This window comes from Chiloscyllium punctatum, chromosome 5 (assembly GCF_047496795.1).
Source record: "Chiloscyllium punctatum isolate Juve2018m chromosome 5, sChiPun1.3, whole genome shotgun sequence".
In the NCBI taxonomy this organism is placed as follows: Eukaryota; Metazoa; Chordata; class Chondrichthyes; order Orectolobiformes; family Hemiscylliidae; genus Chiloscyllium; species Chiloscyllium punctatum.
In genome coordinates, this window is record NC_092743.1 from 71,599,392 (window position 1) to 71,625,336 (window position 25,945).

General features: G+C 41.9%; 1 protein-coding gene across 3 annotated transcripts in view; it reads right to left on the reverse strand.

The window, feature by feature from the left end:
* The window catches only part of lypla1 (lysophospholipase 1), an 88,685-nt gene that overhangs the window by 35,947 nt on the left and 26,793 nt on the right, over positions 1-25,945 (reverse strand). For all 3 annotated transcript variants that reach the window (XM_072570547.1, XM_072570548.1, XM_072570549.1), the window contains exons 2-4: positions 21,535-21,566; positions 16,721-16,786; positions 185-232 (exon numbers count right to left, since the gene is read on the reverse strand). In XM_072570547.1, the coding sequence (XP_072426648.1) occupies positions 185-232; positions 16,721-16,786; positions 21,535-21,566 (146 nt within the window). The remainder of the gene's footprint in view (positions 1-184; positions 233-16,720; positions 16,787-21,534; positions 21,567-25,945) is intronic.

Sequence of the window (25,945 nt, forward strand, 5' to 3'; positions counted from 1 at the left end):
TAACTGACAAACAGACAAACAGGAATGGGCAGATAAGGGCAGAACTTATTGGCAACTTTACAGGAACTGCCAAAAATTAAGAAACATCACAAAATATTTTCCTAAAGATTCTTACTTTCACACACCATACAAGCCAAACTCCAGTGGTAATTACAAATGACACCCATTGTAATCCAACACTTACCAAGATGACATATTCATTCTGAAGTTCATTGTGACAGGAGCAATAGGTCTAAAAACACAAACATGAACCACATGTTAATTTAAAAAAAAATCTGTTCATAGGATATGAATGCATTGCTGGTATGGACAACATTTATTGTATAGTCCTAATTGTTTAGAAGGTTGTGTTAAGTCGCCTACTTGACCCACTAAAGCCCTTATTTCATAGGTAGCCCTGCATTCCTTAGAGGAAGGAATTTCCAGGATTTTGATCCAGCAACAATGAAGGAACATTTCCAAGTCAGAATGGCATGTGACTTGGAGAGGAAGCTAAAGGTAGAGGCTTCCCCATGTGCTGTCTGACATTCGTCGAGGCAATAAGAATTCATGGATATGGGTTTACATTTTTAAAAAATTCATTCACAACATTTGGGTGTCGTTGACTATGCCAGCATTTATTGCCCATCCCTAATTGACCCCAGGACAGTCAAGAGTCAATAACATTACCGTGGGTCTGGAGTAACAGGTTGGCCAGACCAGGTAGGGGCAGTTCCCTTCCCTAAAAGAGGTTAGTAAACCAGATGGGTTTTTCCTGATGATCGGCAATGGTTTCATGATCATTAGACTCTCCATTCCAGAATTCAAGTTCCACTACCTGCCGTGGTGGGATTCGAACCCGGGTCTCTGGAATAACAGTATAGCGATAATGCCCACTAGGCCAACACCTCCCCTCTATAACTTTATTGTGTTTTGAAGTTCATTTTTTAATTTGGTTAAATGACAGCTCTTATTGTGGCTGATAAGAGTGGCAGGATCCAACACCATGGCTCACATAGCAATTGATATCATAAGTAGAGTGAAGTTTTACTGAAGGACTTTGACAAGTTAGAATTTGTATTGTTGAACAAGCATGACCCCAAAAACAATGTGGGAGTCAAATGTATCAATTCATTAGATACTTATGATAACACAGAAAGAGGAAATTGTTATTTTTGGAGGGGTTACACTTAAATTAGGGAACTACATCCTGATGGATCAAAGATGTAAAGGACTTTCAACGAGATAGGATGGCAGTGAAGATATGGGTGGCAATGCTTGATGGGAAGTGTTCACATGGGGAAATTTACAAACCCAGGAAGAAAAGAGAAGGACATGAGTACTGAAGTGTTTGGTTATGGGAAGGAGGAACAGGAGGCAGTTGTTCAGTCCTTCAAGCCTGCTCTGCCATTCAATAGCATCATGGCTGATCTGCCATTCCTCATTTCAACTTTCCCACCCTTTCCTTATTAGAATCAAGTGTACAGCATGGAAACAGACCCTTCGATCCAACTCGTTCACGCCGACCAGATATCCCAACTCAATCTAGTCCCACCTACCAGCACTCAGCCCTCATCCCTCCAAACCCTTCCTATTCATATACCCAACCAATGCCTTTTAAATGTTGCAATTGTACCAGCCTCCACCACATCCTCTGGCAGCTCATTCCACACACGTACCACCCTCAGCGAAAAAGTTGCCTCTGAGGTCTCTTTTATATCTTTCCCCTCTCACCCTAAACCTATGCAGTCTAGTCTGGACTCCCCCACCCCAGGGAAAGGACTGTCTATTTATCCTATCCATGCCCCTCAATTTTGTAAACCTCTATAAGGTCACCCCTCAGTCTCCGACAATCCTGGGAAAACAGCCCCAGCCTGTTCAGCCTCTCCCCATAGCTCAAATCCTCCAACCCTGGCAACATCCTTGTAAATCTTTTCTGAACCCTTTCAAGTTTCCCAACATCTTTCTGATTGGAAGGAGACCAGAATTGCACGCAATATTCCATTGGTAGCCTAACCAATGTCCTGTACAGCCGCAACATGACCTCCCAACTCCTGTACTCAGTACTCTGACCAATAAAGGAAAGCATACCAAATGCCTTCTTCACTATCCTATCTACCTGCCACACCACTTTCAAGGAGTTGTGAACCTGCACTCCAAGGTCTCTTTGTTCAGCAACACTCCTAGGACCTTACCATTAAGCATATAAGTCCGGCTAAGATTTGCTTTCCCAAAATGCTGCACCTCGCATTTATCTGAATTAAGCTCCATCTGCCACTTCTCAGACCATTGGCCCATCTGAACAAGATCCTGTTGTAATCTGAGGTAATTTTCTTCGCTGTCCACTACATCTCCAATTTTGGTGTCATCTGCATGTTTACGAACTATACCTCTTTTGCTCACATCCAAGACATTTACATAAATAAAGAGAAGTAGTCGATCCAGCACCGATCTTTGTGGCACTCCACTGGTCACAGGCTTCCAGTCTGAAAAAAAACAACCCTCCACCACCACCCTGTCTTCTACCTTTGAGCCAGTTCTGCATCCAAGTGGCTAGTTTTCCCTGTATTCCCCCATGAAATCTAACCTTGCAAAGCAGTCTCCCATGGGGAACCTTGTCAAACAACTTACTAAAGTCCATGTAGATCACATCTATCACTCTACCCTCATCAGTCCTCTTTGCTACTTCTTCAAAAAGCTCAAGTTTGTGAGACATGATTTCCCATGCACAAAGCCATGTTGACTATCCCTAATCAGTCCTTGCCTTTCCAAATACATGTACATCCTGTCCTGCAGGATTCCCTCCAACAACTTGCCCACTACCAACGTCAGGTTCACTGGTCTATAGTTCCCTGGCTTGTCCTTACCACTCTTCTTAAACAGTGGTACCATGAAAGCCAGCCTCCAGTCTTCCAGCACCTCACCTGTAACTATCTATCTATGATACAAATATCTCAGTAAGAGGCCCAGCAATCACTTCCCTAGCTTCCCACAGAGTTCTATGGTACACCTGATCAGATACTGGGGATTTATCGAATTTTATGCATTTCAAGACATTCAGCACTTCCTCCTCTAGAATATGGACATTTTTCAAGATGTCACCATCTATTTCCCTACAGTCTATCTTCCATATCCTATTCTGCTGTAAATACCTGATACAAAATACTCATTTAGTATCTACCCCCATCTCCTGCAGCTCCACACAAAGGCCGCCCTGCTGATCTTTGAGGGGCCCTATCCTCTCCCTCGTTATCCTTTTGTTCTTTAATGTATTTGTAAATACTCTTTGGATTCTCTGTAACTCTATTTGCCAAAGCTATCTCATGTCCCCTTTTTGCCCTCCTGATTTCCCTCTTAAGTATATGCCAATGCCTTTATACTCTAAGGATTCACTCAACTATCTTGTCCATACCCAACAAATGCTTCCTTCTTTTTCTTAACCAAACCCTCAATTTCTTTAGTCATCCAGCATTCCCTCTACCTACCAGCCTTTCCTTTCACCCTAACAGGAATATACTTTCTCTGAATTCTCGGCATCTCATTTCTGAAGGCTTCCCATTTTCCAGCCTTCCCTTTACCTGAGAACATCTGCACACAATCAGCTTTTGAAAGTTCTTGCCTAATACCGTCAAAATTTGCCTTTGTCAAATTTAGAACTTCAACCTTTAGATCTGGTCTATCCTTTTTCATCACTATTTTAAAACTAATAGAATTATGGTCGCTGGCCCCAAGACTCTCGCTCAGCCTTAAATTTACACAAGGTCTCTACCCCAGAGCTCCAAAGATTCAACCTGCAGAAGAAATTCCTCCTCATTTCAGTATTAAATTGGCAGCCCCTTATTCTAGGACAATGTCCTCTGGTCCTAGACTCTCCCACGAGGGAGATATCCTCTCAGCATTTACATATTGCATATGTACCTGATGAAGAAGCAGCGCTGTGAAAGCTAGTGCTTCCAAATATACTTGTTGGACTATAATCTGATGTTGTGCAATTTTTAAACTTTGTACACCAACATGGCACCTTCAAATCAGGTTTCAATAAGATTATTGCTCCTTCTCAAAACTCAAGTACTTACCTGCTTAGCATTTCCATGTTAGCAATTATCCCATGTGACCCTTCTCTGAACCATCTCCAAAGGAAGGATATATTTCCTATTTAATGAGACCAAAACTGCTCATCATACTCTAGATTTTCCCTCACCAGTACCTTGAACAGTTGCAGTAAAACTTCCCTACTCTTATACTCCATCCCTCATGAAATGAGGGCCAACATTCCAAAAGCTTTTCTGATTACTTGCTACACCTGTGTTCTAGCTTTAGGTTTCAAGTACTCCCAAAGCTTTTTGTATAGTAGCTTTCTGCATTTGTTCTCCATTTAAATATTCTATTCTCCCTTTCAAAATGAAAAGCAAGGTCAAAAGAAAAGGGGAAAATATTAACCAGTAAAAGTAAAGATGCTTTATCTAATCATCTATCTCAAAATACTTGCACAAGTTAATGGCACAAAAAGTTAAATAGGTTTGACACAGAAGCCAGAGATACGATTGCACAGTAAGACTGAAAAATGAAATCAGCTTGACATTTCAAAGACAGAAAAAAAATTTGATAATAAAGAATGAGTTCAATACTAAGGAAGATCTTGGCTGAGAACAGCAAGGAGTAGAATCAGGAAATAAGATAAGAGCTAACACATAGGAAAGACTGCTCGGAATGATCTACGTATGATTCCAAAGTAACCATAAGGAAGGACAGAGTCCGAATCAAAAAAACTAGAGCAGTTTGTGACAAACGTAATGCAATAAATGTGATAAACTTTCACCTTCACTAAGTCAGACAAAATAATCAGACAACTGGAGGATGAGTTCATGCAATCGAGAGTTTCTTGCAATATTATGTGGTGGAACAAATGAGGGAAGAGATTAATTTAAGTACGGTTAATTGGCAATCCCATTCCTGATGAAGGGGTTTTGCCAGAAACGTCGATTTTACTGCTCCTCGGAATCTGCCTGAACTGCTGTGCTTTTCCAGCACCACTAATCCAGAATCTGGCTTCCAGCATCTGCAGTCATTGTTTTTACCTACTTGGGAAGAGTTGTTTATTCTAAACAAATTGTGCATTAATTGCATTTGGAATGCAAATGTCTGAAGAGATTGGTTAGGAAAATAGGTCAACTATTGTACAGGAGCAAGCAGAAAGAAGGCTGGACTATTGAAGATGCACAATATACACTATATCTTGGTACTTCCTCACTAATTAAAAATCTAAACAAATGAAAAAAAAAGTCTTAAAAGCATTGAATGACCCAGTTTTTACTGTGCATTGGGGAAGATGGTTCTAAACAGCAAATACTGTCACAAGACATTCCTCTTTGTCTCCCACTTAAATAAGGAGCACCTTGTTTTATAAAGTGCAGCTCTGGACTTCCCTATGAGAATCCAAAATGCCTTTCAGAATATTTTCTCATTCTTCTAAATTCTAGTGAATTTGGCACAAGCCAATGAACCCCTCATCCCAGCAATCAAGATAGTGAACCTTTAGTGGAACGGAGAAGCAGTTCAGGAAAGTCCCTTTAAGAATGGCAATCAAAATCTTCCTAAGATGATTTATCTACTTTTATAATTCATTCCTTCTGCTAATTATTTCTTTTATCTGCATGATGATCTTGAGATTCATAAATAAGGACACCTAGATCCCTTTGTACTGCAGTATTTTGTAAACTCCCTCTACTTAAAATATTAATTCTAAGCAGAAGGGATTGCATCAGGGCAGGTCTGGACCCAATGTCCTCAGGAGGAGCATTTGATGCTATTGGGCAGGGTTTCAAACCAGAAGACCAAGGGTGTGGGAAACTGAGCAGTGAGACAGGCGAGAGAAACAAGAGACAGAAACACAAGCAGCAAAAGTGGAAGGCAGAAGAACAAGGTCAAGAAACAAATGGAGCCACAGTGCAAAATAAAGTTAAGATGACTAACAAGGTTAAACAGGCAAGTCTAAAGGGGTCATATCTTAATGTTTAGAACATTCACAATAAAGTAATTGAATTAGTAATGCAAATAGATAGTCAGTTATGATATAGTTGCAATTACAGCTGCAGGGTTACCGAAGAGGGGAACTGAACATCCAGGAGCATTCATTAGTTAGGAAGGGCAGACAAAAATGGAAAGGGCGTGGGATCGCATTGTTAGTAAAGGAGTAAACTATGTACCTAACAGGAAGGACGTAGGCTTGGAAAATCATAAATGTGGAATTTCTATGTGTGGTAGCTAAGAAATACAAAGGGGCAGAAAACGTTGCTGGGTGTTGTCCACAGGCCCCCAAACAGCAACAGAGATGCAAAGGAAGGGTGACTTAAATTTGCGTTTCGATCGATAGTTTTTTTTAAGACAACTAAAACATTGAAGAAACAAGTAGAAATCAGACTATTTGAGACTGAGTACTCTGCAATGAGAAAAGGATTAATTACAATCTTGTTTTGCAGGGTCACGTGACTGAGGGAAACTATGAGGGTGAGACATGTATTGACAAATCTGATTAAAGAAACGGACTGTGGATAGTCACCAGTTTATACTTAAAGAACATGTGCACAAATTAAATAATTATTTATTCCTGTGACATAAAAATATAAATTTTAAAAATCTGTCTAAAATTTTGGAAGCTGTCTAGCAATCAAGGTTTGCTCAATACATCTCATCACTTGAATGACACTTTAATCTTTTACTATAAATTCTGTATTCGATGATCCTGCCCCACTCGCTACCTGACGAAGGAGCAGTGCTTGAAAAGCTTGTACTTCCAAATAGACGTGGAGGACTATAACCTGGTGTTGTGATTTTTAAATTTTGCCCACCTCAGTTCAAATGGAATGAGGCTAGTGTGCCGAGCAGGCTGAGATAAAAGGTGGTGGGGGGGGGAAGGGGATTTGGGGGAAAGAGGCGCTGGGAATACGATAGGTGGAAGGAGGTGAGGGGGGAGGGTGATAGACCGGAGAGGGGGTGGGGGGGCGGAGAGGTCGGGAAGAAGATTGCAGGTCAAGAGGGTGGTGCTGAATCCAGGGGTTGGGACTGAGTTAAGGTGGGGGGAGGGGGGAAGGGGGGGAAAGAAATGAGGAAGCTGGAGAAATCTACATTCATCCTGTGTGGTTGGAGGGTTCCTAGGCGGAAGATGAGGCGCTCTTCCTCCAGGCGTCGTGTGGCCAGGGTCTGGCGATGGAGGCAGCCAAGGACCTGCATGCCCTTGACCTCTTATTCGGAGTGTGGTGGGTGCATGGAATGGTAGTAGAGTCAGAGACATTAGGAACATTTAAGTGGCTAGTGGACAAGCACATGGGCAGCAGTAAATCGAGTGGTGTGTAGGCTAGATTGATCTTAGATTAATTTAAGAGGAGCAGAGTAGTCTACTCAGAGGTACTAAAGTAAACAGTTTGAAGGGCCTGGAAGCACTTTTTTTTAAAAAAATAAAAAAATAGTTGGAACAATAGAAGTGGCTTGAATGGGTGGAGTCAAGCTTCCACAGAACCACAATTTTTAGTTTCCGTTTTCCAACAGAAGCGGTTGCAGGTGTCTTGAAGCTGGGTGAAGCTACAGTACATCTTACCCTGCTTCTCTGTCAGTTTTCTCTTAGTGTTTGTTTTTCGCCTGGAATAGAGAATCACCTATATGACAATCTATTTTACTGAATTTGCCTTTTGCCAAGAGTGTGTTTGAGAGACGTTACTATATTGGAACAATTAATTAACAGTAATTAGTACATATAATATTTTCTTAAGCATTTGGATAGAGTTACACTCGAGCCAATTCTTTTCTTTTTATTTCATGTGTATTTTAAGTGTAGTGCAAAAATAAATTGTGTTTTGCTCAATGTTAACTAATTTGACCAAATTAATTGCATCTGCAAGGCCACCCCTGACACTTGTGTCAGGAAGGAAAGGTTAGACTCAGACTAATCTTCTGAATACATTTTGAGGGGTTTGAACTGGTCTGTCCAGTCTATAATAAACGGTTTGCTCCATAACAATGGGGCAACATGGAGGGACAAAAAGATCTGGTGTCCCTATACACCAGTCAATAAAAACAGATACTGGATTAGTGGTGCTGGAAGAGCACAGCAGTTCAGGCAGCATCCAACGAGCAGCGAAATCAACGTTTCAGGCAAAAGTCCTTCATCAGGAATAAAGGCAGAGAGCCTGAAGGGTGGAGAGATAAGCTAGAGGAGGGTGGGGGTGGGGAGAACGTAGCATAGAGTACAATGGGTGAGTGGGGGAGGAGATGAAGGTGATAGGTCAGGGAGGAGAGGGTGGAGTGGATAGGTGGAAAAGAAGATAGGCAGGTCGGACAAGTCAAGGAGACAGTAACTGAGCTGGAAGTTTGAAACTAGGATGAGGTGGGGGAAGGGGAAATGAGGAAACTGTTGAAGTCCACATTGATGCCCTGGGGTTGAAGTGTTCCGAGGCAGAAGATGAGGCGTTCTTCCTCCAGGCGTCTGGTGGTGAGGGAGCGGCGGTGAAGGAGGCCCAGGACCTCCATGTCCTCGGCAGAGTGGGAGGGGGAGTTGAAATGTTGGGCCACGGGGCGGTTTGGTTGATTGGTGCGGGTGTCTCGGAGATGTTCCCTAAAGCGCTCTGTGAGGAGGCGACCAGTCTCCCCAATGTAGAGGAGACCACATCGGGAGCAACGGATACAATAAATGATATTGGTGGATGTGCAGATGAAACTTTGATGGATGTGGAAGGCTCCTTTAGGGCCTTGGATAGAGTTAAGGGAGGAGGTGTGGGCACAGGTTTTACAGTTCCTGCGGTGGCAGGGGAAAGTGCCAGAATGGGAGGGTGGGTCGTAGGGGGGGTGTGGACCTGACCAGGTAGTCACGGAGGGAACGTTCTTTGCGGAAGGCGGAAAGGGGTGGGGAGGGAAATATATCCCTGGTGGTGGGATCTTTTTGGAGGTGGTGGAAATGTCAGTGGATGATTTGGTTGATGCGAAGGTTTGTCGGGTGGAAGGTGAGCACCAGGGGCGTTCTGTCCTTGTTACGGTTGGAGGGGTGGGGTCTGAGGGCGGAGGTGCGGGATGTGGACGAGATGCGTTGGAGGGCATCTTTAACCACGTGGGAAGGGAAATTGCGGTCTCCAAAGAAGGAGGCCATCTGGTGTGTCCTATGGTGGAACTGGTCCTCCTGGGAGCAGATACGGCGGAGGCGGAGAAATTGGGAATACGGGATGGCATTTTTGCAAGAGATAGGGTGGGAGGAGGTGTAATCCAGGTAGCTATGGGAGTCAGTGGGTTTGTAAAAAATGTCAGTGTCAAGTCGGTCGTCACTAATGGAGATGGAGAGGTCCAGGAAGGGGAGCGAGGTGTCAGAGATAGTCCATATAAATTTAAGGTAAATAAAAACAGATAGGCAGTTTCAGCAAGCAATTCAAAATGAAAGTGGTATATCAGCCTTTAATGGAACAGAATTTGAGTTCAGAAGTAGGGATATCTTACTGTAGTTAAAGGGCCTTGGTAAGATCACACATAGGAGTACTGCATGCAGTTTTGGTCTCCCCACCCAAGAAAGGACATAATTGCCATAGATTGAGTGCAGTGAAGGTTCACTAGGCTGACACCAGGGTTGGCAAGACTGCCTTAATAGGAGACATTAGTGTATATAGACCCAGATGAACCAGAGTTTAGAACGGTGAGAGAGGATCTGATTGAAACAAAACTAACAGGACTAAACAGACTAGGTTCAAGGAGGATGCTTTCCAATGATGAAGAGTCTTGAACTAGGGGCTGCTATCTCTGGGTAGGTGGTGAACCATTAAGGATTGAGGAGAAGAAAAATTTCAAAAAGAGTACTGAACCTGTGAAATTCTTTACCACAGCAGGCTGTGAAGGCCATGTCACTGAATACATTCAAGAAATAATTAACATTTTACATTTTAAAAGGCATCAAGGGCTTCGAGAAAAAAGCAGGAGTATGACATTGTGATAGAGGATCAACCATTATCAGCTTGAAATAGCGGAGCAGACCAAAAAAGGGCCAAATGGGCCTACTCCTGGAATCTATTCTTCCTGACAAAATGGACAATCTCACATATACTCTACCTCCAAATTTTTGCTCACTCTTTTCAAGGCATCATCCATTTACAGATTATCTGTAAACTCAATTTGCCTTCATACCTACTATCTTTTGCTGACAAAACAACCAACAAGCCTCTAAGAAAGCATTAAATATTGATCATAAATAGCTGAGGACCTAACACTGATTCTTGTTTTTCCACTAACTACAGTTTGCACCCTGAAGATGACCCATCGATCTGAAGAATTAACAGTACAAATATAGGTGGAGGATGATCTTATAGCCATGAGAGAAAGCGTTACAAGGTGAATATTCACAGGGATGTAACTTTGCTGAAAAATGTGTTGCTGGAAAAGCGCAGCAGGTCAGGCAGCATCCAAGGAGCAGGAGAATCGACGTTTCGGGCATAAGCCCTTCTTCAGGAATCTTGAAGACATTTTTCAGCTCTGATCTCCAGCATCTGCAGTCCTCACTTTCTCCCAAGGATGTAACTTTTCAAAGGAAGGAAAGGGTGGTGGACCAGCATTGCTGGAAAGTAATAAGACAAGAAATGATCCAGAAGCAGAAGCATAATCCTTATGGGTGGAGAAGAGATATAAAACAGCAAGACCAGGCTGGTTGAAGCAGTCCATAGGTACACTAACAGTAGCAATATCGCGGAATGGAGAATAATTTCAGAGGTAATGAGGTAAGTATGGTGACTTTAATGTTGATGTAGATTGAGATAGATTAACAGAGGAGGGCATGAGGAAAGATTCAGAGTAGATTCAGGACAGTTTGTTTAGAACAATGCTGTGTATCCAACTAGGGAGCACACTATTTTAGATCTGACCAAACACACAAACCAAAACAAACATAGAAGATCCCCTCAGAAGCAGTGGACTTCACGTGGCAGAATTTAGCACTCCGTTTGAACAGGAACTTGGGATAGGAAAATTGTACTAAGCTTATACAAGGGTTATTGGCAGAGGAATGAGGACAGCACTGGCTACACAAGATTGGTAAAGCAGCTTTGCAGCAAAAACAGTTGAGGATCAATGGCAGTCATTTAAGAAAATAGTTCATTGGTCACAGCAACGACATATTCTAATGAGGAACAAGGAGGCAAGGAAAAGAATAAGCAAACCATGGTTAACTTGGATAGTATCAGATTGAAAGAAAAACAACATACAATAAGGCAAAGGTTTGTGATAAGCCAGAGGATTGGGAAAGTCTTAAAAGAAAAAGACAAACCTGGAGGGTAAAATTGCAAATATCAAGATTGACATCAAGAGTTCATTCCAGTGTATAAAAGGGAGAGAAGCCAAAGTGAAATACAACATAGGCACTTTAGAGAATGAGGAAGTGAGGACTGCAGATGCTGGAGATCAGACCTGAAAATGTGCTGCTGGAAAAGCGCAGCAGGTCAGGCAGCATCCAAGACCATTCCTGAAGAAGGGCTCATGCCCGAAACGTCGATTCTCCTGCTCCTTGGATGCTGCCTGACCTGCTGCACTTTTCCAGCAACACATTTTCAGCACTTTAGAGAATGAAACTGGGAAAATAATGTAGGACCAGGGAATGACAGAGGAGTTAAGTGCGTACTTTGCACCAGTCTTCACTGTGGAAGACACTGATAACATTCCAAAACTACAAAATATACAAGGGGACAAAAATGACTGGAAATAAATACAATAACTATCATGACAGAAGTAGTGCTTGAGAAACTAATGGGGCTAAAGCCGGAAAATCCCCTGGAGCTATTGGAATACATCCAAGAATATTAAAAGGACTACAGCAATACTGGATGCACTGACAATAGCCGCCCATGAATCCTTAGAATTTGAGAAATACTCCAGAGGATTAGAAAATTGCTTTATTTCTAAAAGCGAAGGAGACAAAATAGCTAACTACAGGCCAGTTAATGTCCAATATTAGGAATACATTAAAAAGTCTATTATAAAACACAATATTTATAAATGCATAATATGATTAAGCAAATTCAGCATACCTTCATGAAGGAGAAATTATGCCTGACAAATTTACAAAATTCTTTGGAGGAGATAACAAGCAGGATAGTTAAAGGGGAAATAAAGAAAAAGTAATATATTGTAAAAAGTAGATGTAAAAGGGGTTTTTAAAAAAAGGTACTCAGCCTGAATCTACTTAAATGTAAGAACTGGAGGTAGTATTAGTGTGGATGGAGCAAAAGCTAGCAAATAAAAGAATAAACGCAGGGCCTTTTTAGGCTGGCAACCTGTAACAGGGATCAGGTTTGACATTTGACATTTCATGGTGCCAGGATCAAGGATGTCTCTGAGAGGGTGCAGGATGTTCTCAAGGGGGAAAAAAAGGGGCCCAGCAGGAGGTCATTGTGCACATTGGGACCAACGACAAAGGAAGAGGAAAAAAAAATGAAGATTCTGAATACAAAGTTAGGCGGGAATTTAAAAAAGTTAGTCCTCGAGAAAGTAATATCTGGATTACTCCTGGTGCTACAAGCTAGTGAGGATAGGAATAGGAGGATAGGGCAGATAAGTGCATGGCTAAGGAACTGGAGGGTGTATGGAGAAGATTTCACATTTTTGGATCATTGGAATCTCTTCGGGGGTAGAAGTGACCTGTACAAGGAGGATGGATGGAACCTAAAATTGAAGGGGTCTGGTAGGGAGATTTGCTCGAGCTGCTCTGGAGGATTTAAACTAGTACAGTGGGGGTGTGGGATTCAGGGAGATAGAGAGAACAGACAGCAATCTAAGACTAGTACAGTTGAGAGAAGAATCGAACAGTCAGGGCAGGTAGGGACAAAGCAGAGAACAAAGTAGGATTGATCAATTAAACTGCATTTATTTCAATGCAAGAGGCCTAACAGGGAAGGTGGATGAACTCAGGGCATGGTTAGGAACATGGGACTGGGATATCATTAGCAATTACGGAAATGTGGCTCAGGGATGGACAAGACTGGCAGTTTAATGTTCCAGAATACAAATGCTACAGGAAGGACAGAAAGGGACGCAAGAGAGGAGACGGAGTGGTGTTTTTGATAAGGGATAGTTGTACTGAGGGAGGACATTCCTGGAAATACATCCAGGGATGTTATTTGGGCGGAACTGAGAAATAAGAAAAGGGATGATCACCTTATTGGGACTGCATTATAGACCCCCTAGTGGTCTGCAGAAAATTGAGAAACAAATTTGTAAAAGTAAATTTCAGTAATCTGCAAGAATAACAGGGTGGTTATGGTAGGGGATTTTAACTTTCCAAACATAGACTGAATGCGCCATAGTGCTAAGGGTTTAGATGGAGAGCAATTTCTTAAGTGTGTACAAGAAAACTTTCTGATTCAGTATGTGGATGTACCTGCAAGAGAAGTGCAAAACTTGAACTACTCTTGGGAAATAAGACAGGGGAGGTGACTGAGGTCTTAGTGGGGGAGCACTTTGGTCGCTGGCCTCATAATTCTATTAGTTTTAAAATAGTGATGGAAAAGGATAGACCGGATCTAAAAGTTGAAGTTCTAAATTGGAGGCAGGTTAATTTTGACGGTATCAGGCAAGAACTTTCAAAAGCCAATTGGGGGCAGAAGTTCGTATGTAAAGGGACAGCTGGAAAATGGGAAGCCTTCCGAAATGAGACAAGAGTCCAGAGATAGTATACTTCTGTTCAGGTGAAAGGAAAGGCTGGTAGGTGTAGGGAATGCTGGATGACTAAAGAAATTGAGAGTTTGGTTAAGTAAAAGAAGAAAATTTGTGTCAGGTATGGGCAGGATAGAGCAACTGAATCCTGAAAATAGGAGTATACTTAAAAGGGAAATCAGGAGGGCAAAAAAAGGGGATGAGATAGCTTTGGCAAATAGAGTGGAGGAGGATCCAAAGGGTTTTTACAAATACATTAAGGACAAAAGGGTAACTAGGGAGAGAATAGGTCCCCCTAAAAGATCAAGAAGGCAGACTTTGTATTGAGCTGCAGGAGATGGAGATACTAAACAATTATTTTGCATCAGTGTTTACTCTGCAAAAGGACATGGAAGATATAGAATGTAGGGAAATAGATGGTGACATCTTGAAAAATGTCCATATTACAGAGCAGAAGTACTGGATGTCTTGAAACGACTAAAAGCAGAAAGATCCCCAGGACCTGATCGGGTGCACCCTAGACCTCTGTGGGAAGCTGGGAAAGTGATTGCTGGGCCTCTTGCTGAGATATTTGTATCATCAATAGTCACAGGTGAGGTATTAGAAGACTGGAGGTTGTCTAATATGGTGTCACTATTTAAGAAAGTTGGTAAGGACAAGCCAAGGAACTACAGACTGGCGACCCTGACGTCGGTAGTGGACAAGTTGTTGGAAGGAATCCGGAGGGACAGGATGTACATGTATTTGCAAAGGTAAGGACTGATTAGAGATAGCCAATATGGCTTTGTACGAGGGAAATCATGTCTGACAAACTTAATTGAGCTTTTTGAGGAAGTAACAAAGAGGATTGATGAGCGCAGAGCGGTAGTATGATCTATACAGATTTCAGCAAGGCGTTTAACAAGGTTCCCCATAGGAGACTGGTTAGCAAGGTTAGATCTCATGGGAGAGCTCGCCATTTGGATGCAGAACTGGCTCAAAAGGTAGAAGACAGAGGGTGGTGGTGGTGGTGGTGGTGGTGGTGGAGGGTTGTTTTTCAGACTGGAGGCCTGTGATCAGTGGAGTGCCCCAGGATCAGTGCTGGGTCCACTACTTTTCATCATTTATACAAATGATTTGGATGTGAGCTTAAGAGGTATACTTAGTACATTTGCAGACGACACCAAAATTGGAGGTATGGTGGACAGCAAAGATGGTTACCTCAGATTACAAGAGGATCTTGTTCAGATGGGCCAATGGGCTGACAAGTGGCAGATGGCATTTAATTCAGATAAATGCAAGGTGCTACATTTTGGGAAGGCAAATCAGGCCAGGACATATACACTTAATGGTAAAGTCCTAGAGAGTGTTACTGAACAAAGAGACCTTGGAGTGCAGGTTCATAGCTCCTTGAAAGTGGAGTTGCAGGTGGATATGATAGTGAAGGTGGTGTTTGGTATGCTTTCCTTTATTGGTCAGAGTACAGGAGTTGGGAGGTCATGTTGAGGCTGTATAGGACATTGGTTAGACCACTTTTGGGATATTGCATGCAATTTTAGTCTCCTTTCTATTGGAAGGATGTTGCGAAACTTGAAAGGGTTCAGAAAAGATTTACAAGGATGCTGCCAGGGTTGGACTTGAGCTAGAGGGAAGATGTTGAATAGGCTGGGGCGGTTTTCTCTGGAACATCGGAGGCTGAGCGGTGGCATTGCAGAAGTTTATAAAATCATGAGGGATATGGATAGGGTAATAGGCTAGGTCTTTTCCCCTGGGTAGGGGAGTCAAGAACTATAGAGCATAGGTTTTGAGGGGAGAGTAAAAAAGATATAAAAGAGGCCCAAGGGGCAACTTTTTCACGCAGAGGGTGGTGCATGTGTGGAATGGGCTGCCACAGGAAGTGGTGGAGGCTAGTACAATTGCAACATTTAAAAGGCATCTGGATGGGTACATGAATAGGAAGGGTTTGGAGGAATATGGGCCGGGTGCTGGCAAGTGAGACTAGATTGGGTTGGGTTATCTGGTTGGTATGGCCGAGTTTGATCGAAGTATCTATTGCCATGCTGCACATCTCTATGACTCTAAGTATGTCTTTCAAAATCAGTATCCGCCTCTATCAGTGAGCATTTAGAAATTTTATTTCTCTTCATCAACATTCCCTTCGTCAGGAAGGGCTTATGCCCAAAACGTAGACTCTCCTGCTCCTTCGATGCTGTCTGACCTGCTGAGCTTTTCCAGTGCTACACTTTAGGATAGTGAAGGCGGCGTTGGGTAAGCTTTCCTTTATTGGTCACAGTATTGAGTACAGGAGTTGGGAGGTCATGTTGCAGCTGTACAGGACATTGGTTAGGCCACTGTTGGAATATTGCATGCAATTCTGGTCTCCTTCCTATCGGAAAGATGTTGTGAAACTTGAAAGGGTTCAGAAAAGATTTACAAGGATGTTGCCAGGGTTGGAGGATTTCAGCTACAGGGAGGCGCTGAACAGGCTGGGGCTGTTTTCCCTGGAGCAATGGAGGCTGAGGGATGACCTTATAGAGGTTTACAAAATTATGAGGGGCATGGATAGGGTAAACAGGCAAAGTCCTTTCCCTGGGGTCGGGGAATCCAGAACTAGACTGCATAAGTTTAGGGTCAGAGAGGAAAGATATAAAAAAAGAGACCGAAGGGGCAACTTTTTCACACAGAGGATGGTACGGGTATGGAATGAGCTGCCAGAGGAATTACTACATTTAAAAGGCATTTGGATGGGTATATGAATAGGAAGGGTTTGGAGGGATATGGGCCGGTGCTGGCAGGTGGGACTAGATTGGGTTGGGATATCTGATCGGCATGGACGGGTTGGACTCAAGGGTCTGTTTCCATGCTGTACATCTCTATGACTCTCTGGCATTTGCAGTCCTCACCTTGTCTCAATAAAACTCAGTTGTGTTGTATCACAAGATTTGCACGGAAGAAAGATTCAATTGTATAGGAAACACAAGAATGACAAGATCTGTAATAAGGTGCTTCAATTCAGTAAAACAATTAACTATAAAACTTTATTTTGGTACAGGCACAGAAGTCAAAATTGAACAAATGAAATTAAAGTACTTACGCATGTGGGCATATGTATTTTACATGTGGTGCCCTGATAGCTGTCAAGCCCTCTGCCCAGCCATACCTAGAAAATAAAGAAGATAGTGACTACGAATTTTACATAAACTGTGAAATAATGTCAGCGACAACGGATGTTAGCCACATTCGTGCACACCCAAAAGGGTGTATATGTGCAAATATTAACTAAACAGCAAATAACCTGAATATAAATCACATGTTTAAAATCTTTTATCAGACTGCTTTCAACGTTATGCTCAGGGTCATAACGAGACACGGAAAACAACCTTTCTTTCCTCATTGAGAAGTGCCAAGGCCCAAAAGCTGGAGATGTCAGACCAATAGAAGATACATATCTTTGAAAATGACAATTTTTTAAATGATTATTTTAGGAATTTTGCAAATTTTCAACAATAGACTAGGTTTCTGTTGGGCCATCATACTTTTTAGTGCACAACATAAGACACGATTGAGTGGCTGAGTGCTGGAAGATAGCTGTCACAAGATGAATTTGATCTTCAATAATTAAACAACATCTGTAAATCTATTTAATATGCTCATTTGTATTTCTTAAAATAGATATTTTCACATATAAAGTGGAAACTGTTGAGGTTTTTCCCTGCTGCCCATTGCAGGACCAAAATCCTGACATACTTTTTTTGATCTGTTAGCTGAGGAAATCCTTCAAGAGAAATTGTATGCATTATACCTTCCAGAGATACCTGTAACATAGCCTTTATTGTCAAACAAAGAAATATGACAAAACCCAATAAAAATTCACTGGGAGCTCTGCAGTAATGAATACAAAACAGGAAGTAATTCCAGAGATGGAATTACTGCAGATATGCAGGTCTATGTGGAGAGAGAAGAGGAGTTAACAGAGTTCAGTAGGACAATTCTTCACACCCTTTCTTGCATTCATCCGAAGTATTTGACTCAGTAAATGTTGCAGCTCTGGATTGTGCTCAAATATTTGAACAGCCAAGGAACTTCACAATTCTGCAGACATTTCATAATATGTCCTCAGTGGAAGACCTGAAACAGATGACTTTAAAATCTGGATCATTACAAAAGGCGTGGGATTGTCCGCATGCTATTTTTAAATGAGTCAACCTGCCTGATTTAGATGATCTTCGCCTATTATTCAGCATTTCTCACAAATCTTTCACTGCTGAGAACATCCAAAGTTAAAAACCACACAACACCAGGTTATAGTCCAACAGGTTAAATTGGAAGCACACTAGCTTTTGGAGTGACGCTACTTCATGAGGTGATAGTGGAGGGCTCAATCCATTGAGCCCTCCACTATCACCTCATGAAGTAGCGTCGCTCCGAAAGCTAGTGTGCTTCCAATTAAACCTGTTGGACTATAACCTGGTGTTGTGTGGTTGTTAAACTTTGTACACCCCAGTCCAACCCCGGCATCTCCAAATCATGAGAACATCCAAGGCTGACAACATCTTAGTGCAACAGCTATTAGTATCCTTAGTTATGCTACTTTTTCCTCTTATTTTATTTCATTCTCTTAAGTTGTGCACTTCCTCTCGTTTCCAACACTGTTAAACCTACAATCAGACAATTAATTTGTCCTTTCAGATACTAAGTTAAAAATGTCCCCTTCCAGATGTTGTTTGCAACGCAACTCATTATGAATGACATGGTTTGCAGGTTTGCTTAGTTCCTCGAATGGTGATGCTTGGGTTAGAGTAGTTGAAAATGGCATGAGTCTTTATGAAACCATTTATATATAGAAATTGTGCAAATTGCATAAAGACAGTTACAATGATCATTAGCCCACACGTGAAAGAATTCCACGCAAGTCATGATATCGAGCTCTTTTTCCGCTGCCTATACACTCATTTCTTTGAATGGGCATCCAACTCACCCTCTAACGACGCTTCTTCAGCCTCTGGTGTACTCCATCCACGTGGAGCTCCCCTCCTGGCCTCCTACACTCCTCAACACCTTCACCTCAAACAGCCACCGTGACATCAATCACTTGAATCTCTTTGCACTTCTCTTACTCCAACCTCTCCCCTTCAGAACGTGCAGCCCTCAGCTCCAATCCTAACCTCACCATTAGACTGCCAATAAAAGGGGGTGGGGGAAAACGGTAGTAGTATGGTGAATTGATCTTTACATTGCTCAGGCCAGATGCCAACTCTGACACCTCTTTGTACCGTTCCCTCGATTATGACCCCACCTCTGATCAACAAGCAATCATCTCTCAGACCATCAAAAACCTTATCACTTCAGGAGCTCTCCCATACATAGCCTCCAACTTGATAGTTAACTAACCCCAAACTGCCCATTTCTATCTCCTATCCAAAAATCCATAAACCTGACTGCCCGGTCCCCCTGTCTCTGCCTGCTTCACCGAGCTCACCCCCTCCTACCTCAACACTGTTCTTTTCCCCTTGGCCCAGGAACTCCCTACTTACATTTGTGACACACCCCATGCCCTTCAACACTTTTAAAACATTTAATTCCCCACCCCCCAGTTAAATCAGGGAGAGTCAGCATGGATTCATGAAGGATAGGTCACACCTGACAAATCCAGAGCTTTTTTGAAGATGTGTCAAAAGTGGTGGACAGAAGGAAGACTATGGATGTCATTTATATGGAGGCTTTTGATAAAGTGCCATATAAGAGACTGTTCGCTAAAGTGAAACCCATGGAATTTAAGGCAAATTACTGATGTAGATAGGAAATTAGCTGAGTGACAGGAAATAGTTAGAATAATGGGTAAGTATTCAAACTGGCAAGACATGACTAGTGGTGTCCTGAAGGGATCAGTGTTTGGGCCTCAGCTATTTATAATATTCAACAACAACTTGGATAATTCCTCAGTTCAAAGATGTACAGATTAGGTGGATTCCCATGCTAAATTGCCCTATATTGTTCAGAAATGTGTAGATTAGGTCGATTAGATTAGATTAGATTACTTACAGTGTGGAAACAGGCCCTTCGGCCCAACAAGTCCACACTGCACCCGCCGAAGCGCAACCCACCCATACCCCTACATCTACCCCTTACCTAACACTACGGGCAATTTAGCATGGCCAATTCACCTGACCAGCACATCTTTGGAGTGTGGGAGGAAACCAGAGCACCCGGAGGAAACCCACACAGACACGGGGAGAACGTGCAAACTCCACACAGAAAGTCGACTGAGGCGGGAATTGAACCTGGATCTGTGGCGCTGTGAGGCAGCAGTGCTAACCACTGTGCCACCGTGCCGCCCACAAGCGCCCATAAGCCATGGCTTATGCAGGTTTTCAGGGGATAAGGCAGGGGGTGGTCTGGGTGGGATGCTCTTCACAGAGTGTAGATTCGGTGGGCCGAATGGCTTATATCTGCTTTGTAGGGATTCTGCCATTACATGAAAGACAGTAGGTAAACTACTTCCACTGGTTGAAAATTCGAGAAGCAAGAGGCATAGCCTAAGAATTTGGATCAGGCCATTTGAGACAGATGTTAAAACACAAAAGTATAGTGGCAATTTGGAATTCTCTCTCAAAATGGCGGTCAATGTTAATTCAACTTTAATCTCTGGTAGACAATTTTGTATTAAGATTATCAAGAGGTAATCTCAGGCAGGTATAATGGATTTGGGTCACAGATCAGCCATGATCTTACTGAATGGCAGAGGAGGCTCAAGGGGTTGAATGGCCTACTCCTGTTTCTCGCTTCTTGACTTATTTTTAAAAGAGTAGTTTGCAGAAAAACATTTCAGGCTCACATGCGCGTAAAAAAAAAGTATGCCCTGAACAGAAAAAGAACAAGCTCATTTTTCATGCTGTGCTTTCTAATACACTAAAAAAACATTGCCAAATTGGCATTATCAAAATTACAGTTTGATAAAGGACTTCAGTAACTCTCCATTATCAGTGGTATCATGCTTTTTCTACATTTTCTAATTATTACACAGCTTATTTTTATTATGGGAAGCACTCAAATGGTCAAAGGCTTTTCCAGTGAATTTTCAGATTATTCAAGTAATAATAATTACGGCAATGGTTGAGCATTAAGTGTGCCTGTGCTCTCTCCTCATAGCTTTGCCAAATGCATGCTCATCACATACAATGCAAGAAAATGGGTTTGGGATGTCAAGTCATCATTGAGGCAGGAAAATCAGTTTTTTATTATTCATTCACAGGAGGTGGTTGTTGACTAGGCCAGCATTTAGTGTCAACCACTAAGCGCCCATAAGGGTTGTTAAGAGTCAATCACAATGCTGTAGGTCTAGAGTCACATGCAGGCCAGTCAAGGTAAGGATAGTTGTGTCCTTCCCTAATGGACACAAATGAACAAGATAAATTTCTTCCCGACAATTGACAACCATTTCATGGTCACCATTACACTAAAGTTCATTTTTTAAAATACTTGAAGTCAAATTTTAATCATCTTCCATGGCAGGATTCAAACCCAGGATTCTGGAACATTACCCATACCTCTGAATTAATAGCAATAAAACCATTTGGCCATCACCTCCTCATAAGTGACCAACCCTGTGCTTAACACAAACTTGGGTCTTATCGCATATCTATACTGGTTTGTTGGGAAAAATAAAGCATAGAATCCATACACATTTTTTGATCGACCCATGGATGAGGGGTGCCAAGGGCTCTTGCAGTGCCAATCAATCATTCTGAAGGTGGCTAGCCAGCCACATTTCAGGAATGAGACATGCGATTCCCACAACACACTAGAACACATTTATTCAAAAATCAGTGACAAATACATATTGAATATAACCAATTTTCATTATACACCTGAAGTAATATATTATACACAACAAAAAAAGTCTCTTACCCAGTGTCTCCTAATCCATGGAGAAAGATAACCTACAAGTAAAAGGGAAATAACAAAATAAAAAGATTAAGAAAAACTATAGCAATAAAATCAACATGAAGAAAAACAAAAAAACTTACTCCACAGAAAATACAAATGAGATGGACGTGTTCTTTTATCACACCATTCTATCATTTCCTCAAAATGAGTTCAAGTATCTCAGGCATCTAAAACATTTACCACCTTATAAATAGCTTGCAATGCAAGTTGACCACAGCTTGACAAGGGCAAGAGAGATTTGAAATCCTGATAATTGACGCAATCATAAAAAGGTCATTTTGCCCATCAATGCCAGATCAGCTCCCTTACAGACTTTTCCAAGTATTTATGTAATTATTTTTTGAAAAGGTTATGGCCGAACCTGACCTCCCCACTCTCAGGCAACACATCAGTATCAAAACTCCCAATTTCTAGCCATTACTTTAAATGTACATCTACCAATTACCAGATCTCTTGCCACTGTCAAGTTTGCCTCACTTACTCTTTCAAAATCATGAAGGATTTTAAAACATTAATTTTCTTCCAATTTTATCTATTTTAAAGGAGAACAATGCCAACTTCACTCATTTCATTCCCACATCCTTACTCCTATGCTTGGGAATTTCTTCTGTTCAGCAAACTGTTCAAGACTTTGGCCTCTTTGCAGAGATGTGGTACACAAATTAAGACATATCATTCCAAATGGGGAAATCTAGGCGTTTTATGATTGAATGATAAAATATATCAAAACCATTCACAGGATGTAAGCATCATTGGTTGGACCAGCATTTATCGCCCACTCCAAAAACTGCCCAGAGAGTGAAGAGTCAACTGTATTGCTGTGTCTTTAGAGTCACATGTATGCCAAAGCAGATAAGAACAGGAGTTTCCTTCTATAAAAGGAGTCAAAATTACAAAAAAAAAGTTATGGAATGCACATCTTTATGAAAGTCAAAGAACATTTTTGTTTGGAAACAGCATTCTCAACTGGTCACCTTCAAAAGATTTCTATATGTAAACTTAATTCTGCACCTCATTTGAAATCTTGCCATTTAGTTTATAAAACCTCTTCAGGTCAGTCAAAATGAAACCGCTTCACACTTCTGAAAATCTTAATCATATTCCTGACTTCGTTGTTCACACTAAAGAGTAGCAAATCCAATTTGGCCAGTAACATCACCAACTAACTACTAACATTAGCAAAGCAACAGAAAACACAATTTGATATTCACTTTGCGTTTTGCCAAAAACATTCACCCCCAGACCTCATTGCAGCCCTGATTCAACACGGACAAGACCTGAATTCCAGAGATGATAGTAAATGTCCTTGATATCAAAGCATCTCCAAGATATGAGCAAGAAATCTGAACTTCAAGTACCAGCTCCAACACTTGGGAAACTCAAAATCAACAATGACTTAATAGCTTGCTGGTATTTGCACCAAATATTCCATCTGAACTATTCATACTAATGTACCATAGCAGGAATATGAACCATCGACATGGCCTACTACACACAAGGTTTCAAGAATACTACTTGCAATCCTTCTTGAAACTTGTGTTATTTTCAAACCACCTTCATCGATCCACACTTCACTGTGAACTTGCTATTTATCAGACTACTCCTTTTAGGAACTGCAGTTTTAGGAGGTTTTTTCCCTTAAATAAAACTAACATTACTCAAAGGTGAAGCTTAAGCCAATGTGACAATACCAATGAGAATTACTTTCTTTCCCCCCCCCCTCCACAGTTTATAGAATCATTGAGCCTTGTAAGCTTTTTCTGCAATTTCTTCAATGCATTTGCATCCTTCCTGTTGTGTGGAACCAAACTTTCACACAGCTGAGGACCGAACAAGTATCTTAAACAAATTAAGCATCATCCTCTCTCTCTTGTATACTCTATGCTGCAAATAATAAAGACCAGGATACTGTTGTTCTATTCACTGTGACACTCCGGTCCTGCACCTTCTTTAGAACTGTACTCTAATTTTACTTTGGTAAGAAACAAATGAACAAGCAAAGTGTATTAGTCTCTGCATTGAGCTGTCAGTTATCTTCTGTTCAGTACACGTCAACTTGTCTGTCTACATGCCTTTGAAGTCTCACACTGTCCTTCGCATAAATTTATAGTGCTTACAAGTTTTGTATCATCCACACATTATTTAACTGTTTCCTGCATATCAAGGTCTACAGCATTCATATTTATCAGGAATACTAAAAGGTCCCAACATCAATCCTTAGGGAACTATACTATAAACATTCCTTCAGGCCAAAATATAGCCATTACTCTGGCTGAATATTAGGAAATAATCCCATGACCACAATTGTACTCACTTTTGAGGAGCTACAAGTTCTCACAAAATTGTTGCATGGCACTGTATCAAAATACCTGTTGAAAGTTCATGTTCATAACAGCATTACCTACAGCAACCCTGCTACCACTTCAAAATCTCCAGCAACTTAGTTAAATGCGATTTTCCCTTTATAAATCTATGCTGGTTCTTCCTGATCAAGCCATCTTCTTCTGTGTGAAGCATAATTCAATCCCACATAGCACACATTGTTCCTCCTGAGTTTCAAGGTGAAACCACAATTATCTTAATAGATCAGTGGGTTTTTCATGTAACATTTGAGGGGTTGCGTGAAAAGGAATGAAACATCTGAAACAAAAAACAGAGGAGCGGAGGTTGTTGTATCTAACCTCTCCTAAACTATAGTTCAGTCTAATGCATATCAGTCACTTCTTTACTACCTAGTCATTGTCCTGGAAAAAATGAGAGAGAGAAAAAAAAATCAGAAATCTATATCCAATTAGGAAAACAAGTTGAAAATTCTCCTCTAAGCTTGCAAGGCAATCAAAACTGCTCCAAGAAACTATACTAAGTGACACTGATATTAATTGATACCTACTTCCAAAATTTGATCTTCCCCTAGCTAGGAACAAATGTAGGTCTACCCTCTAGGAAAAGGACACTCACTGCTTAAGTCAACAACTTTCTTCAGGCCTACTAATTGATTAGAAAAAAAACTTAATATCTAACAGGTTTCTTTCCTTGCGTAATTAAATGCATAACCTTAGTAAAATGCAGGCCTTAGTAAAATTATTTGCTGGAGTGAGTTTTCCATGTTCATGCAACTATTGTCATGTCCTCAGGTGAAACTGGTCAAGTCTACACCTCCCTTAGGTGAAAGGAATCAGGACTTCAACCCAAGGTATTTTCAACAAAAAAACTGTGGCCTTCCTCAGAACCGTTCTGTAGTGAGTGGAACCATCTGGATCTTGTTGACTATGAGATCCTTGATTAGGGTTGTTAGCAACAGAATCGGGGCCACAGCCCAGGTTGTCCCTCTTCTGTTGCTGTTGCTGCCAGCATCGCATGGGCCCATTAGGAATCAGGACTGTTACTGTTACCTAGGTACGTTAAGAACCTGAACAGCTGCAGTTGTTTGAGGACCTCACGTCAGAAAACCCCTGAAGTACCTGGCAGAACAGCATGGCTAGTCCCAAAATAGAAGGCTTCAACTGCACTTGTTGCACTAGCCACGACCTTGGGCTCAGCTGTTCCAGTCCTGGCCACAACCCCATCCCCTTTAGGCCCTTTATCAAGGGCCAAGGGATTAAGGCCTATCTTCACTCAGATACACAGCAAGGCCATAACTAGTGTAGTCAGCCCACTAGCACTCACTGTTGCGGCTAACACACATGGAAAGGCCATATTTTTCCTGCAGTCACTGTTGGCAGGACATATTTACCCTTAGACCCTCTGGAGGTCACAGCCCTGATATCGCACCTTTTTTCTGCCAGTGAGCTCTTCCTCCTCCTCTCTCTTCCCCCCAAAATAGAATATTGGGAAGAAATCCAGTCAGGTGTAACACCGCTCCTGCTTGGAGGGAAAGGACTCTACCCTGTAATATGTTTATTCCTTCCGGCGCCAGGTCTTTATTTGCTTGGCCCAGGGGAGGTGACCTTCCTTCCATTCAGCGCCGAGCTCGGGTCCACTTTCAGGCATTTTAAACAACCTGCTGGAGGACAAGCGGTTCTAGACTAACTGAAGAAAGGAGTGGGTTGGGGGTGGGGGGGAATTCCCCTTCCTGGAGGGGATAATGGGACGTGAGCAAGACTGTCAGAAGTACAAATCTGACAAAGAGGTAGGAAATCGAGGATTAAACTGTTGGAGAAGGAGATGCTTGACCTGGAGTCACATCTCAGTCAGCTCAATGCAGACTCCTCTCTGTGGGGTAGGAGAGTGGAGAGAAGGCGGCTGTGCTTCGAGACTGCAGTTTGTTGGGTCCTGGGGTGCGTACAACAGGTCACAGAATTCTGTGGGAGGACCTGCCACAGCTCAGCCCAGAGGACACCAGAAGGCTTGACACTCTGGTCGTTTTTGAAGA